Below are 15,865 nucleotides of genomic sequence, written 5' to 3'. Positions count from 1 at the left end.
GCCTTTGTTTGAAATTTTTCTTCAGATTTTTTTTCAACCAAACACCACCACCACCAACAACAAGAGGTTGTGAGTTCGAGTCACCCCAAGAGTAATGTGCGGAGTTCTTGGAGGGAAGGATGCCGAGGGTCTATTGGAAACAGCCTCTCTACCCCAGGGTAGAGGTAAGATCTGCGTACACACTATCTTTTTCAGACCCCACTAGTGAGATTATACTGACCATGGTTGTTATATTTTTTTTCAACCAAACAACATGAAGTGTAAACTTCAATTTTTTTTAAAGCAAACACCTCGACGTTACAAAGATGAGTTAGCAGAATAAATAGTCGATAATCAATAAAGTAGCATAAAATATTGGATTCGGTGCGACCGTCCAACAACTCAACCCAACTTCCGGAACTTGTACATTTGTCCTTTCCTTGCCATTGTTCTTTTTACCGCAATTTGATTTCTTCTCGTAGGTTCTAGTGAAATCCTAACTTTAAAAAGTTAGAGCAAGATCAAATTCCTACATAAAATGACAAACTGGCTGCTTATCTTTGGATATATCTTAGTTCATCCTTTAAATGTATTTTTGAGCACTTTTGATCTTTTAAATGGATATCAAGCATAAACACATTGATATTGGACATTCTAAATTATTTATATATTTGACTATTAGAGACTAAGTGCTCCCTCTTAATTAAATTGGACAAAAACTGTTCAAAGGTATATATAAAGACTATATTATTAAAACATAAGGGATCGCTTGTCATTTTTTCAGGATTCATGCAATAATTGACACTAGGGGTGTATATGGATCGGGTTGGTTCAGATTTTATCCAATTATATCGGTTTGGATGAGTTCGGTTTTGTCGGATTTTTCGGATTTTTTTGTTAAATGAATATTATTTCAATCTTGCATTATTAAAGTTATAGATAAAATTTTGATAATTGAATATATGTTTACTAAAAATTAAAAAAAATAACAAACATATGATTTATTAAAGTGATCTTATGGGAGAATTGTTTTAAGTAACACATAATAGTTTATTTTCTTAGTCGTCTACCAATAATTTTTGGTTGATGTACGCTTCCAGGGTTAACCAAATTTAATAATTAACACATAAAAATTAATATGATACCTAAATAATGATAGTATGTTCTATGTAATTTTAGATTATCGAAATACCACTTCAAATTCGAAAAACATATAATAACATATGAATATGAAAGAACAAAAAGATGATTGACGCATTTCAATAATACATAATAAGAAAGTGATACAATCTATTATTTAAAGTAAATAAAAATGAATGCAATTTATAGTTCTATTAAATATTATACCCCATTAGAAGATCTCAAATATTTTTATATATTTTTTAAATAAAATTCTATATAAAGTCTTAAAATTAAATATTTATATGTCAGTTTGGTTCAGATTTTTTTTCTCAATACCAAATCAAATCAAACCAAATATAGTCAGATTTTTTAATCGATTTGGTTTGACTTTTTCGATTGGATACGATTTTCCGATTCTTGTATACAATTTCACACTACCGAAATCATTTCTCTCTCCTACTGTCCTACCTTGTCAAAATAGAATGGACTAGTACTAATTTTGCCACGTAGAAACCAATAATTTGAAAGTGACTTCAACAAACATTAATCCGTATCTAAGATTTAAACCGTAGATGTCAAGTCAAACGCCTACTTACAGGTTTTGTTTGCCAACATATTTTTTTACTCCCCGAGGCATCTCCAAACCTCCCCATTTCTTCGGGGCAACTTTTACCATAATGGAGCTCCAATCCTTCCTTTTTTGCCTTCAAAACGAAGATGAATAGTATTCCTCCAAATATGGGGACACTATTCATCTCCCCATTACTATTCATGCACATTTTATTATTATTTTTATTATTTAACTCTTTTAACTTATCTTTTTATATATATCTAATTATATTTATGTAATATTTTTATAATATTAATTTTACATCTTAACTTTAGCATATAATTTTGATAAATTAATTTTCGTGTATTTATTATTTTTATATAAAATTGTAAGTTAATTTTATTATAAATTATAATATTTAATATGAATTTTACCATTAATGAATATGTATTGAATTATCTTGTATCTCAATGAATTCACTTTTATTTGAATTATCCTTTAATATATATAATATATTATATTTGCTTACAAATTATATTATTTAAAAATTTATGGTGTAAAATAATTTTATATTAAATTATATGTGATGAATATGTAAAAAAGAAAAAAAGATAGATTTTCTTTATTAGAAATAACAAAATAAAATTTATATAAAGATAATAATATAATATTGAAGAGAGAGAAGAATATAAAATGGAATATTCTTTTTTGGAGTAAAAAATGGAGTAATGGTTGGAGTAAGAGGGTGTTTGGATTGACTTATTATCTTTTAAACACTATCCTAATTTTTGTGGTGTTTGGTCAAATGATAAAAAGTGCTTAAAAGTACTTACTTTTAGGCATAAAAAGTACAAAAATAAGCCAAAAGCCAAAAGTTGGGTATTACCAACTTATGACTTTTGGCTTTTAGCTTATAAGTTACTTTTTGAAAGCCAATCCAAACACCCTCTAACTTTCCTGCATTTTGGAGGAGAAAATGGAGGTAAGGGTTGGAGTTGGCCTAATATCTAATACTACTATGTTTGCTCCCAACTGATCTGATACTATCTCTTTCGCGTGATAGATAACTAGATTATCGTTGATCAAAACAACGAAAGGTTATATACCATGGAGAGCTGCAAGTCCAAAGTATAGCTGAATTTGCTGCTTATCGTCTAAATATACAGTACCAAATTATACATGCCATTCTACGAATACCGCATTTCTTCTAGACTAACATTATTTTGCACCATCTTGAACTTCCTGTCCTAATAACCGAGGCCGCTTTTCAAAGATTTGGGATGGCCATACATCAGCTGGAGTAGGATATCTGGGCTGTGGTTTCTTCACAGTAGATGTGGGCGTAGCCGTGGACTTTGTAGCATCGGGCGCTGGATAAACCTGGGAATTAGAGCTAAAGGGAAAGACATAAGCAGGGTTCATAATTTGTGAGTCTTGAAACGCATGTTCTGAAGCAGGTAATCTCATATAATTATTGTGTGAGGCGAACTCTGGGTGCTGAATTTCAGGAGGAGCTAGATTTAGGTCAAGATTTGTCTCGGCTTCCCTTGCTTTGACCTCATTCTGCAGTCTGCCAATTTCAGCCTCCAAAGCTGAAGTTTCATCCTGAAGCTCCTTTTTCTCCACACTCAGCTGTCAAGAAGACAGATTTAAGAACATGTATGAGAGTGTAAAATCCGAGAAAGTCGCTAATGCAGATTAGAACAGCGTAACAGCTGAATAAATAAGAAGCAGTCATAACTTTAAAATGCATACACTACAAATGAGTGGATTTAAACATTCTGAATGAGGAATGAAGGCAGAAGCAATCATGCATAGAAAATAAGAAAGAAAAACAAAGTACAGCGTCTCCAAGCTAGTAGAATTCATAGAAATTAGGACACTTACATACTGAGATTCAGACAGCAAAGTTGTATTTTCTGTCCTCAGATGCTTGATCTGAGAAAGCATGTCCTTTACAAATCGAGCAGCTTCATTCAAGATGGAGGCTTTTCCATTCATCTGCTCAGATAGTTCTGCAACAACAAGGCATCTCTGTTAAAAAATTGGCAATATCTAAACTGAAAATGTAGAAATATTAAATAGAGGAGCCACGTTTGGGATTTGTCAATAATGAAAATGGTAAAGTTAGTAAGTAGCAATCAAGACATTACCAAGAGCATTAGCCAAACCAAGGAAAAGCTCATTTAGATGCTCTCTCTTCAGCTTCTCTCTCTCAGCTTTATGAACTCTTTTTGGGGCTTTCTTTTGATTCTTCTTGCCAAGATGAGAGCTGTAACAAGAGAGCTTTACACAATCAGGACTCACTGTAGAAGTGCCACAGATAATGATCAGTAGAGCAGTCAAAATAAATATATGAGCGTGAGTACACAAACTATTACTGTACTTATACTGATATTTGGAAACCTTTATGCGGATCCAAAGAAATAAGAACAGAGTTATGAAGAGGCAGAAGTACATTCTCTAAATTTTTGGGAGGAACTTTTGCAATTTAGTCAATTTATATTCAAAACTCCAGATTCCGTTTTTCCTGTTAAATAGGTAATTCCAGATATCTATTTTTATTGCGATGCTGTGATTAACATTGTAGAGCAGGGTAACAACTTCCAGGTAGTTCATTTTGGGGGAAGCTGGGCTACGATGGGCTCTCAAACTTGAAGACTGCATTCTGTTCAAAATCTTCAGATCCTTCCATGAACAATAAGGGAAAGATCACCAAAACAACAATTCACCTGACAAGCCTAGATGACTAAATGGTCTATAGGTTCTTCTACCCAGCAATTCACCAAGTATTCACTAAACAGTCCAGCTTCTTCTACCCGGCAAGCCTAGATGACTGGATGGATTAACTGAGGGTGATAGCTCAGCTGGATCTCTTTGACAGATGAAAAGGAACAGAACCTCAAATATTATCAACTTTTGGCAGTTAGAAAAAACTGCTGTCTTACTCAAAAGATTTTATTGCTTAGTTCAAACTTGCAGAAAGGACTAAAATTTCTTGCTGAAAAATTACAGGGTTTGCAAAGAGAAAGCTAAAATTATTTGGATTATATAATTAAGCATCCAAATCACAATGCAAACTGCCAAGAAGCATATAATATCTTCCAACTTAAGGCGAGATATCTACAAATTGAGTCATTGGGTAAGGTGGTTTTGAGCTTTTGTATAGTGCAACTGTCTTTTGAAAACAATAGTTTCTGGTATCATCAACCACAAAAAGATCCACGCCTCAACTAGGCCAACAAATTCACATGCACCTTTTCTAGTTATAAAAAAGAAGAAAAAAAGGATCCTCACCTTATCCAGACACACAAGATTTCACTCCATCCATGTGGATACAAAATCTGTTACTAGGGCCCTTGAATAGTTTATATAAATCAGAAGCCAAGCTTCAAATAAGATTCTATTTGGCATCAACTTGGTATACAAATCACATCGTAAGTTGAAAAGTAATTAAAAGGTAAGACACATGCTTATTGCAGATTGCAAAATTTCAGAAGAAAATAGAACAATATGACATTCATGCTACAAAAAGTGAACTTGATCTAAAAGGACTGACCTATCTAGCGAAGTCTCCACAGCTGTAGTATCCTTTTCAACTATTGGAGGATTTTCTGTATCCATCTCTAATTTGAGTCCACCTTGTAGGCGTCGATAAGAAATGCTACAGACTGTCTTATGAAAAGGAGAAAAGGGGACAAAAGAAAAGGTATTATGTTTAGGATAAGATATCCGGTTGATCAAAGATGGACGAGCAACGTAACCAAGGTGTTATTATCAAGCTAAATTCATTTGAAAGTAACAAAATTGACACTTCATAAACTCAGGAGAGTGCTGATCACTACTTTGCAATCCATTTTTCTACGTTTTGCTATTAAACAGCAGAATACAAGTTGTACTGTTTAAATCCAGCGTCATTCACTGATTAAATTGAGGTAACTCATGAGAAGCAGAAGCCTAAAAGAAATAAGTACTCCTTGTTTCAGAACGTTTGGTTGGAAATAACAGCATTTAATCCCCATTTATAAAATTAATTATTTATTGATAAGAAGCATTTAGTCCCCATTTGTTCACCAAAGCAAGAACAGAATTTTGTAAAAGAAGCTCCATGATCCAGGTAAAATATGTACGGCACTAACATTCAAAACCTAAAAGAATTTCGTAAAAGAAGCCCCAAAGAATTAGCATCCTAAATGAAGTAAATCAGTATGAAAAATGAAATTAATAACCAAGGAGATTCATAGCAAGACGAGACCCCCGAAAATTCGGGCTAAAATGAAGAAAAACTAAAAGAATCCGTTAAAAGCAGGTAGAAAGAAATATGAGAGATATGTACCTCTTTGGTTCTTCAGAATATTTTGACTTTTGAGAGTTGCAAAATAAAATTAGGGAAGTTACATAAATAAAATTACATTTATGTAAGAAGAGGAGGGCGTGTGGCGAGCAGCTGCTTGTGGGGAGTATAAAATGGGGAACACATGAGAAGCGTGCCACGCGAGTTGTGTTCTTTTGTCAAATAGCAAAACCATACACGTTCCGTACTTGCATTTACCACTCGCTTCGCCGCTTTGCCCATAGTCCCATACTATACATTTCATTTCTATATTTATATTTACGCTCACACACGTCACACGCACCCTCCTCTCTCCTCTCTTCAATTATTTAACCCAACTCTATCTTTATCCTCCTTTTTTCCCCCTCACATCACATCTTCTCTTTGGCTCCATTACAATTTGATACTCCGCACTTAAGCCGGTAAAATAGAGATACATACTAACTAGTAGTACCTACTTAGAAAAAATTAGACCAAGCTTACAATGGGGGCAAGTGGGCATAGCGCATTTGTGGGGCAAGTACACATATAACCATTCTCAAAGATATTTAGTTAGTATTTAAAAATCTTAACTTCAGGACAATTCAAGGTATCTTTATCTTGAAAATTTGAACTGTAAAACTGAAATTCAAAACGTATTGACTAATTCTTAAATAGTAACCCTTTAGAGTGGCTACATGGTATCTTTTCTACCGCATTTGTTACCAATAATCAGGAGGCATAATGGAGAGGGATGAAGTACGCGTTGAGAGAAAGGAACTCCCTTAGCTCCCCCCCACCCCCCACACCCCCACCCGGGAATGCCAACTTCTTTCGATCTGTTTATAATGTGTTCAAAATGCATAAGTTGGAACTCATATAAGAGTTTTATACACAAAATCAAATATAGAGAGACCACAAGCAAAAACCAAATAATCGAGGGACTGAACTTGCATTATTTTCCTCTTAACTTCAACAGAAAGGTTTTGTTTTGTTTTTTTTTGTTTTAATATATGGTGCTAACTTCTTCAGAACTGTTTATGAAATGCAAAAAGCTGTCTTACAAGACTTTTGTGCACAAAGTCAAATATAGAGAGACCAGAGAACGTACAATGGGGGACCGAGATTGGATTTCTTTCCTCTTAACTCATACACCAAAGATTGTCACTTTTACAAACGTTTACCACAGACTACTAACAAACTTATATGTATAACTAGTAAATTTGTATAAAAAAAACCATATATCAATACAAACACAACATTTTAACTAATGTTTTCTTTTGCTCCTATCTGTATTTCCTTCCCACTCTTCTTATAAAGAGAGAAAAGCAACTCACCCTCTTCCCTTTGCCTGCCTAAAAAAATTATCTCCATATAAGCAAATAAACAGAAAAGGAGAAGGAAAAAAATAAAGCGATTTCAAATAGAGGAGGCTCCTTTTATTTTTCCTACAAGAACACTTGCAATACTCCCCTCCCTCCTCCACATAAATAGTTTCAAAAAAGAAAGAACAATAGTTTTATGGAGCATTTAAAAAAGCAATATATGTCAAGAGTCATTAAAGGGAACATAATCAAATAGGGTAAGTAAATATATTAATTGTCACGCGTAAAACCGCTTGTGAAATCTTATTTAAATAGCAGCTGGCTTCACAGTATAAAGTGCAACATCTATCAAGATCTAAAACTTTTAAATGAAATTTGATCTATTTACGCTTTCAATATTAGAAAAAGTGAATGTGAAAGCATAATATTTCTACTCTTGTGACAACTTTGAAGTTACTGACTACTTTGAAAAGTTTAAATTCTTGATCTTTCACCCTCAAACACCTACAATCAGATTTTGTAACTTTTACGTGACCCAAAAATTAGGAAAAAACATGAGAAAATATATTGTAAAAGCTTAACTAAACATACCTTGATTGACAATGTGATTTGTTAGTCTTAATGTTAAGAGTGACTTCCATATTTGCATCTGACTTTCTACGTCAAGAATGATATTATTTTGTTATGGGACCCACGGAAATAGAGAGATGTCACCATATATTAAACATTGATACTTCCCCAGTGATAATAAAAATAATAATAAAAGGATGAATACCAACAGAAATTGAAATATTTAAATAGACCGGTTTCACCAATCAGTAGAGCAACATATATGTTGTTTCAGAAAAGCTATCAAATTAATACAGTTGAATGAATAAATGCTTATAACCCGAATGAAAACATTGCAAGGAAAAGAATATTATTACCACAACAAAAAATAACTTGCCTCTAAAGAATATCCCCTTCATGAGTTACAGTTTCATAGTGAAGATGTCAAGAAAAGAGGAGTTGTACATACATTTTGTTTTTGTGATGTAATAACGCTGGGCAAGAACCAATCTTGACTTCTGAGAATTGAGATTTTGGAAAGACAAATGGTATAATATAGATATTTGACCCTTTGTTAGCAAATTACACACATTTAATAGTGGCCTTAAATGGGAAGGGAGAAAGAACCAAATTGGTTTGGGAATTGATCTGATTGGTAGTTGTAACTGTTGAAATCTGTTTTTTATCAAAACATAATTGCTAAAAATTGTGATTTATGTTAACCGTTGTTACTGTGCGCCTCCGCACCATTATTGTCATTAATTAATAATTAATTTATTTTCTATTGATGTGTTACGTAGATAGATATTTAAGATTTAAGATGAAAAAGCATTATTTTAGTAGGAAAAGGTGGGAAAAAGTCAAAAAAATGAGAATAAAGATAAATGGTAAAGCTGGCCAAAGAGATATGCCACCTCACTCTTTTTTTCCCCAACTATATATATATATATATATATATATATAGATTTTCAAGTATCATGTAGAAATGTTGGAAGAGCAAACAATACATTGTAATATCCAACTTCTAATGCTCCTAAATATATAATGGAGGCTGAATAAAGCTGTACATCAGAATTCGCATGATCGATCCCCATGGATAGGTGAACACCGAGGTCTATGCCATATCAATAACCTATTCTCATAAGTAGAATATTCACACTTTCGAACAGCCAAGCTGGAACTTGCGGACTTTCATTCTCCCATTCAACGCAAGCGCTAATATGTCATATTCCTCCACATTCCAGAGCTCACTGACTGTTGCCTACAACAATTGAAGTAAACATTATAAATGCAAATACCAATCAAAATCAACCACCAACACTTTTGTCACCCAAAAAAGAAAAGCAAAATTGTAAGAGAACAATTAAAGGGTGGAGTACAAAAACTCTAGGACATACCCTTGGCACTGATAAAATTAAACAATGCAAAGCAGGCCAGAACAGTGTTCCTAAAATACTGGCACAGTCACAAGATACGTTGGCCAAAACCCAATTAAAACTTAGTTTCCATTTCTCTTATCTTTTGGGAATACAGTAGCTATGGACCCTCTATTATTGTAGCACGATAAATATCAGAAACCAATATATTAAGACACCTAGATTCTGGTTAGAATCGTCTCGGGTTTCTCTCCTTATGTGTCTAGTTGGCTGCACAGTAAAGGTTAACTTCAGTACCAGAGAATGCCTTTCTCTTAGTAACTTGATTAAGCCAAACAAGTTCTATATACTACGAATATGAGCTGCTATATGCAAGACATTGTTGTAGAAGTCTACCAAATACACGTTGTAAATTAACAAGCAAAGAGAGATGTCGAATTGACCCTTCATGAGCATTGCAGAGGCTACAGAGCAGAGTCTCCCAACTCTCCAGTGTGCTTAGTTATTGAAAAAAGGTCAACGAAAGAATGGCTGCCTTCTAGCTATCCTCAGGTGGCAGGCACCAGCCAATTTCACCCATTCACTCTGTGCTTTTCTTAGACCTAAAAGATTGCAAGCATTCTTGATTGAAAAATCCCTCCGAGTCCATCTCCTCTCCATCTAATTGTATCTGTTCCCTAGTACAAGAAAACTTAGTAGCAGGAATGGCACTTATCAACACAGAGCATCCCTTGATCTTCTCCACTTTGGTCAATGCCATTGATTATCAAAATCGTGTTTACTACCTTGGAAATCAAAGTCAAGACAAGATGCCTAAGTAAATTTGGTGCGACATATAGAGCAACAGAGATGCCAATTATTAAACCAGAAATATGCTTCTTCGCAGCTGCAAATGATATACTGAATATGGGGTCTAATAAGTGGTCCAAATTTTAGCATCTTAGCCCTGGAGCAGTTCTATGGTATGAATAACCAAACAACAAATTCCTAAGGTCTAGAAGCTCTATATGCAGAGAATCCTATTTGCAGGATGTTTAGAGCATATGTTCTTGCAATCAGCAACTTTGAATTTTCCATGTTACAAGGTCATATAATCCCAAGCCACTGCTTCATCAAAGGTCTACAAAGAATGTCCCAACTTCTTTTGCACCCAGCTATTCACCTACATGACTTTCCCCCAAAAAAAGCTCTAAGGAGTTGTATTATCACTTATCAGTTTGGAGGTTATTTTTAGGTAAAATAACGGAGAGCAAGATTGGCTTCTATATGAAAGTGGGGAGACAACAAGACCACACATGCTCAATATTGCTGCAAGTCTTGCAAACTGTCATCTCATTTTGAGATTCTGAAATTCAAGCTTCAAATTGTTTCTTTCTTTTAAGAAACACATTGAAGTGTATGGGAAAGCAAGCCTCATATTCATTCCAAATGCACAATCATGAGCTCCAGACATGGCAAAGACAAGCACATCATACCAGGGGGGAGGTCAATGCATTCATTATGAGGCAATAAGGATTAATTTAGATAAAACCAAGAATTACCTTAGTGCCGTGGATTTTATTGTTTAATCTAGTCACGAGCTCATGGAGAAATTGGAGTTCTGAAACCTTATTTGCTTCCTGTGAAAAAACAAGAAAAAATTCACTTAACCAAGTGAATAATTTTCTTGGATGAAAATTAACCAAGTGATAATACTCATGGTAAAACTTTGCAACGAAAGAAAAGAGCTCATGCTGAAGTGATGTCTATGTCTTATTGTAGTTATTTTGACCTCAGACTGTGTTGCCAATTTACCTTCCCCAGACCCCACTTGTGGGATTATACTGGGTTGTTGTTGTTGTTGTACTGTGTTGCCAATTTCCCACAACAGCTAACAGTCTCTTTAATTGAATCGCCCTCAGTCATGTTCTTGACTAGCTTGTAAGATTTGAAATTTACTTCCTTTAAACAAGCATTATTGATCTATAGAAAACCTTATTCTGCCAGTTCAAGTTAAAAGTTTGGGTTTTCCCTTATCTCCTCACATTCAAGAAAAATGTTTTTCTCCCTCAATAGAAAGATGCTCAATACTAGGTGGCAAACTGGAAGTGTGGGAAGGATCTCTATCAGGATTTTATTGTTTTCCCTCGTCCCCTTATGTTTTAACTCCTCTGTGAACTATGACAAGGTGTTAAACATCCTGACTTTAATAACTTCTTCTAGATAATAGTCATTTCCTTTTAGTACCAAAAACAACGTGTCATAGGGGGACTAAGCAGTGATTTCTAGGATTAAAAAATTAATGAAACAATGGAAGGCTTGAAATGCAGGCGACAGCTCACAGATGCTAGTGTTAAACTACCTCAGGCCAACTGCTAGGGTGTCCCAGAAGCCTGGCAAATGATGTATGAAGCATTACACCATCATACTGCAGCAACAAGAATGTGTAATTAGCAAATGCTTGAAATCTTGACATACTATTTTAACAGTTCTATCTTGAGAACACAAGACTTATAAATCAAAGATAAGAGTCCTAAAACTTAGAGGGGATGGGGAAGAACCATGCAGTAAGCAATGACAGATTTGTGATTAAAGTGCATAATGGTTTACTTCCCACATTGTTTGATAATATGTGACTTTACTAGCAATAAGTGGTTGAAGTGCTAAGACTTTAGCATCTTCACCAAGATGTAAAGCAGAAAAGGTTTGTTTGGTTCTCACAAGTTGCTTTGCAGGAGCATGCGGAAGAGCATTTCTCAATTTTTGTCGGATAGTTACAGGATCAGTTCCAGAGTCCACCTACAAATGAAAACATAAAATGAAAGTGTAAAAAGGCAGGGAATGCAATTTCACCAACTTATATCTCCTTGAATCTTTTTTTTTTTTTCAACTTAATGATTTCAGCATATGATGACCATTGCAGAATGATGCACCATTTGTAGAGTACCATTTGAGTCAATCATAAGCCAGTAATAAGGGGAGACAAACAACATAAATAAATAAAAAGGGATAACTCATTGCTATGGCCATTGAGATGAGATGAGATGTCGTGATTCATGTACATGGAAAAAGTCAGCGTCTCAATTATGCCACAAGATACACCCAGGTAAATACACATCCTTTATATTGAACATCGTTAAAGTAGGCATGTCTTGCATATATAACTATGTATCTCTTGATAAAGGAATAATAGGTACAGCACTACTTTTACATATAAGACTAAACTACTAGTTGGAAAAGTAGACCTAAAATTCAACTTATACATAATAATCTGAAGTCCCTACTATGTTACATGGATTCGTACATGGTCTACCAGTAAGGGTATGGGTGGTATCTGGTATGGGAATGTGCAAATTTCTTTGCTAATTCTTACCGTATTTTGAATAATACAAGATACCCATAGCATGTCATACCAACATAGATATCGGTGAAGATGAATGATCCAAGTAATGTAGGTCCTTAATCATCTCTTTGCGGGCATAAGTAATATGACATAGAGTGCAAGACTATATCCAGAAGGCAAAGTAATATGACATAGTAATATGCCTAAGAAGAAAGTTTGAAACAATCATTGTATCTTGAAATGATAGTTGAAAATGTCCTACATTCAGGATAGAGGAAAGAACTAAAACTGTAGTGGTGCGCACTAGCAGTATGCTTATCTCAAATATATAAGTACTTTGAAGACTTCCTGAAATACTCCAGAGAGATAGATCAAGTGAAAGAGAGGTAAAGATCAGGGTTTTTTGAAAGACCTGCCAACAACCTACTAGCACCCCAGTTGATGTCAGAACCACTCTGTCTAGGGAAATTTTTAGTGGGCAGATTGTATCAGAAACAGCTCTAACAGCATTTCCTTCAGCTTCAATCTGAGGAAACACTAACAGTGTCAGTTCCATCAACATAAGAGTTCAATGAGAAGAAAGGCCATAAACTAACGTTTCATCCAAAAGCATTTTTACCTGTGCTTCAGAGGCAGGGACGGCTGTTATGTGATGTGAAGCATGGAACATGCTAAAGTGATATAAGCTAGAATTCTGAAACCAAATTGCTAAGCAACAGGCGTATAAGCATCCAAATTGATAGAATAAGAGATGCATAATAAGCGTTTAACACATTCCTCCAATAGTAATCATTAAAAAAGACACCATACCTTTATCAAAATGTGGCGATAATATAGCTCTCACAGCTTCCCTTTACAAAAACAAACGAGGACAAGTGTGAATATAGGAATTCCAAGTTCAATTTGCAAAGTAGAATCATGCATAATTGAACAAAATTGTAAAGTAGCCAACGTTCTCCTTCAAAATAGGCCAACTTGGCTTTCTTAAGAGTAACTAAACGTAACTGTTTTTGCTTCAGCGAGAGATGGAAATTTTTGTGGGAGATTTTTGTCCAGAGAAATCAACATGCAGTACTTACGCAATAGGGACAGAATACTCTGGGTTGAGATACAAAACATTTGCTCGCACAGGGGGGTTTGCAGCCTATACACAGAAGGAAATTAATCACCTTCATGTTAAACATGACAAACGAGCATATGGCTGAATGCTGCTTAATAAGTAAAATTAACCTTGAGTACAGGAGTGACAACTCCATCTTTGAAAGTAAACAGATCTGACAGGGTAAGTGATTGAGTAGTTTCACCCTGTTTGAGGAAAGCAGCTCCGTGCTCCTCCAAGTCTTTTTCCATCTTATGATACAATCTAGACCTCTGCTCCGCATTTGAGATAGACCATTCTGTTCCAACCATTTAATTATTTGTCAATTCAAGTAACAGAAATAGCTTCTTTTTGTGTCTAACACATAGCTAGCTATGATACATAAAATGGTTTCTCCATATATTAGTTCCTAAAGATGTTTTTTTTCTTCTGGATTACATGCTAAAAAACCAGAATTCAGTGTTGCCAACATCATCGTTTAAAAAGGGAGAGAACCTTCTTTTCTGGAGTAGATTCAGTATAGGAGACTCAAAATGACACTGCATTTAAATGTACCATCACTGATATAAGGAAAGGAATGCTTTCCATTAAAACCACTTATAAAAAATAAATAAATAAATAAATAAATAAAATACTCCTTCACAACAACCATAAATAAAACAAGCATAACGAGCAATTTACAGAAAACTCGCGCTCTCAACTTTCATCTAGATAAATAAGCAAAAAGCCTCCCAAATTCAAGTCAGAATCTACTATTTTATTCATATTTTAAAAATAAAAAAAATTATTTATAAATAAAAAACTTTTCGGGCTTTACATAGAGAGAATTACAGTTACCAAAATCCTTCATTTGAGATGTATCTATATCTCTGTCTTTTACACTGCCTATCTCAGTATATATAAATTCAGGCATGGAAAGAGTGTTTATATATACTACTAATATATATGGAAAGTCAATCCGAGCTAATTAATTAAGGATAACAAGAAGCTAAATTATCGGCGGAGAAGCAGATAAGGAAATAGTAATATAGAAGATGTACTTCAGATTAAGAAATAAAGTACTAGTAAACTAAAGAATCAATTTAAGTAATTAATTACTTACTTTCTTGATATAAGCATGGGGAAATCTGATTGCACAAAAAACATAGCAATTTTTTACAAAAATCAAAAGGAAACAACTTGATGAATATAATCTACATTACAATTACCTGTAGAATTGCGGATAGCCATAAGGAAAAGAGCATAGAAGGTAAGGGCAGAGATTAACCAGATCCAAATCACCGGTTTTGAGCAGTTCCTAGCCCTAGCCATTTTAGTCCAACAGATTATATTCATTCATTATCTGCCCAAATTTCACTTTAGTTTTCCTTTTCCACAGATCAATTCATTACCTTTTTTTAAAAAATCAGCACTTAGCGTCAGCTCACCAACTTCACTCTCCGCCACTGTTCATTCATTTCACGCTGGTCCAACACCTGTCAACTTATTAAAGTCGATAATTTCTAACTGAAAGTCACTTATTATTTTATTTTTTATTGCAATAATTCTGATTTTACGTTACAATTCCTCAATATTATTATTTACAAATGATTTAATGATAAGACTTTGTCTTGTTTCTATGTAAACAAATTTTATTCCGAAATATTAGTAAATAGATACCAAATTCACGCTGAAATTAGATGCAATTATCCTAGCATTTCAACTTCTCTTTCTTTCAGGGACAAAAAAGAATGAAAAGTCTTTGGAAATTGACTTCGAATCTATTACATAAGTAACAAAATTCATTAACTTTAGAAAAGAAAAGGAGATTGTTCAACATAAATTTTACAATTTGAATATAAGAAAATGATTTTACAAAAATTCCTTATATATTATTTATTTGTTAATCTTTTGCGTATAAAAAATAAAGATCTCTTGAAATAATTAATACTCTATAAAAACAAAAAAAATTACAATGAACCACAAAATCAATTGGCTCCTCTAAAATATAGTAGCAGTATAATAACTTTGTGCCTTTACTTAAAACTATTACCATCGTATTCAATTTATTTTATGATTTTAAGGTGCTTTTCATTATTATAAAATCTTATTTGAGGATCATAGTAAAATAGTAAATTGACATCGGCAATAGTAAAATGGAATCTTAAGAGGAATTGATAAATTCCCTAGTAAAATGTCATCTTCAGCAACTAATCAGGGTCATGGAGCTTGTCTTTTTCTTTTCCCCGTTC

General features: G+C 33.9%; 2 protein-coding genes across 4 annotated transcripts; both read right to left on the bottom strand.

Moving 5' to 3' along the window:
- Positions 1 to 2,729: 2,729 nt before the first annotated feature.
- Positions 2,730 to 6,195, bottom strand: LOC104106077 (transcription factor bHLH47). 3 transcript variants are annotated; one of them, XM_009614560.4, is made up of 5 exons: positions 5,988 to 6,195; positions 5,211 to 5,326; positions 3,805 to 3,923; positions 3,539 to 3,666; positions 2,730 to 3,283 (listed from the first exon to the last, which is right to left on the bottom strand). In XM_009614560.4, the coding sequence occupies exons 2-5, from the start codon at positions 5,273 to 5,275 to the stop codon at positions 2,870 to 2,872; spliced, it is 726 nt and encodes a 241-aa protein (XP_009612855.1). In that variant the 5' UTR covers positions 5,276 to 5,326; positions 5,988 to 6,195; the 3' UTR covers positions 2,730 to 2,869. The 3 variants fall into 3 exon arrangements, with proteins under 3 accessions (XP_009612855.1, XP_009612854.1, XP_018629631.1); XM_009614559.4 differs by having other exon boundaries at positions 5,211 to 5,322; XM_018774115.3 differs by lacking the exon at positions 5,988 to 6,195 and having other exon boundaries at positions 5,211 to 5,938.
- A 2,517-nt stretch (positions 6,196 to 8,712) lies between these two features.
- LOC104106076 (uncharacterized) lies at positions 8,713 to 15,089 on the bottom strand. The gene is made up of 10 exons (XM_009614558.4): positions 14,843 to 15,089; positions 13,766 to 13,932; positions 13,615 to 13,679; positions 13,346 to 13,386; positions 13,155 to 13,243; positions 12,948 to 13,061; positions 11,914 to 11,991; positions 11,555 to 11,620; positions 10,755 to 10,832; positions 8,713 to 9,098 (listed from the first exon to the last, which is right to left on the bottom strand). Exons 1-10 carry the CDS (start codon positions 14,967 to 14,969, stop codon positions 8,991 to 8,993), a joined length of 933 nt encoding a protein of 310 aa, XP_009612853.1. The 5' UTR covers positions 14,970 to 15,089; the 3' UTR covers positions 8,713 to 8,990.
- Between the last annotated feature and the right edge of the window lie 776 nt (positions 15,090 to 15,865).

The sequence above is a fragment of the Nicotiana tomentosiformis genome, chromosome 3 (assembly GCF_000390325.3).
Source record: "Nicotiana tomentosiformis chromosome 3, ASM39032v3, whole genome shotgun sequence".
Taxonomy (NCBI): Eukaryota; Viridiplantae; Streptophyta; class Magnoliopsida; order Solanales; family Solanaceae; genus Nicotiana; species Nicotiana tomentosiformis.
The sequence above is the reverse complement of the archived record's forward strand: the minus strand, read 5'-3'. Positions and strand labels throughout refer to the sequence as shown.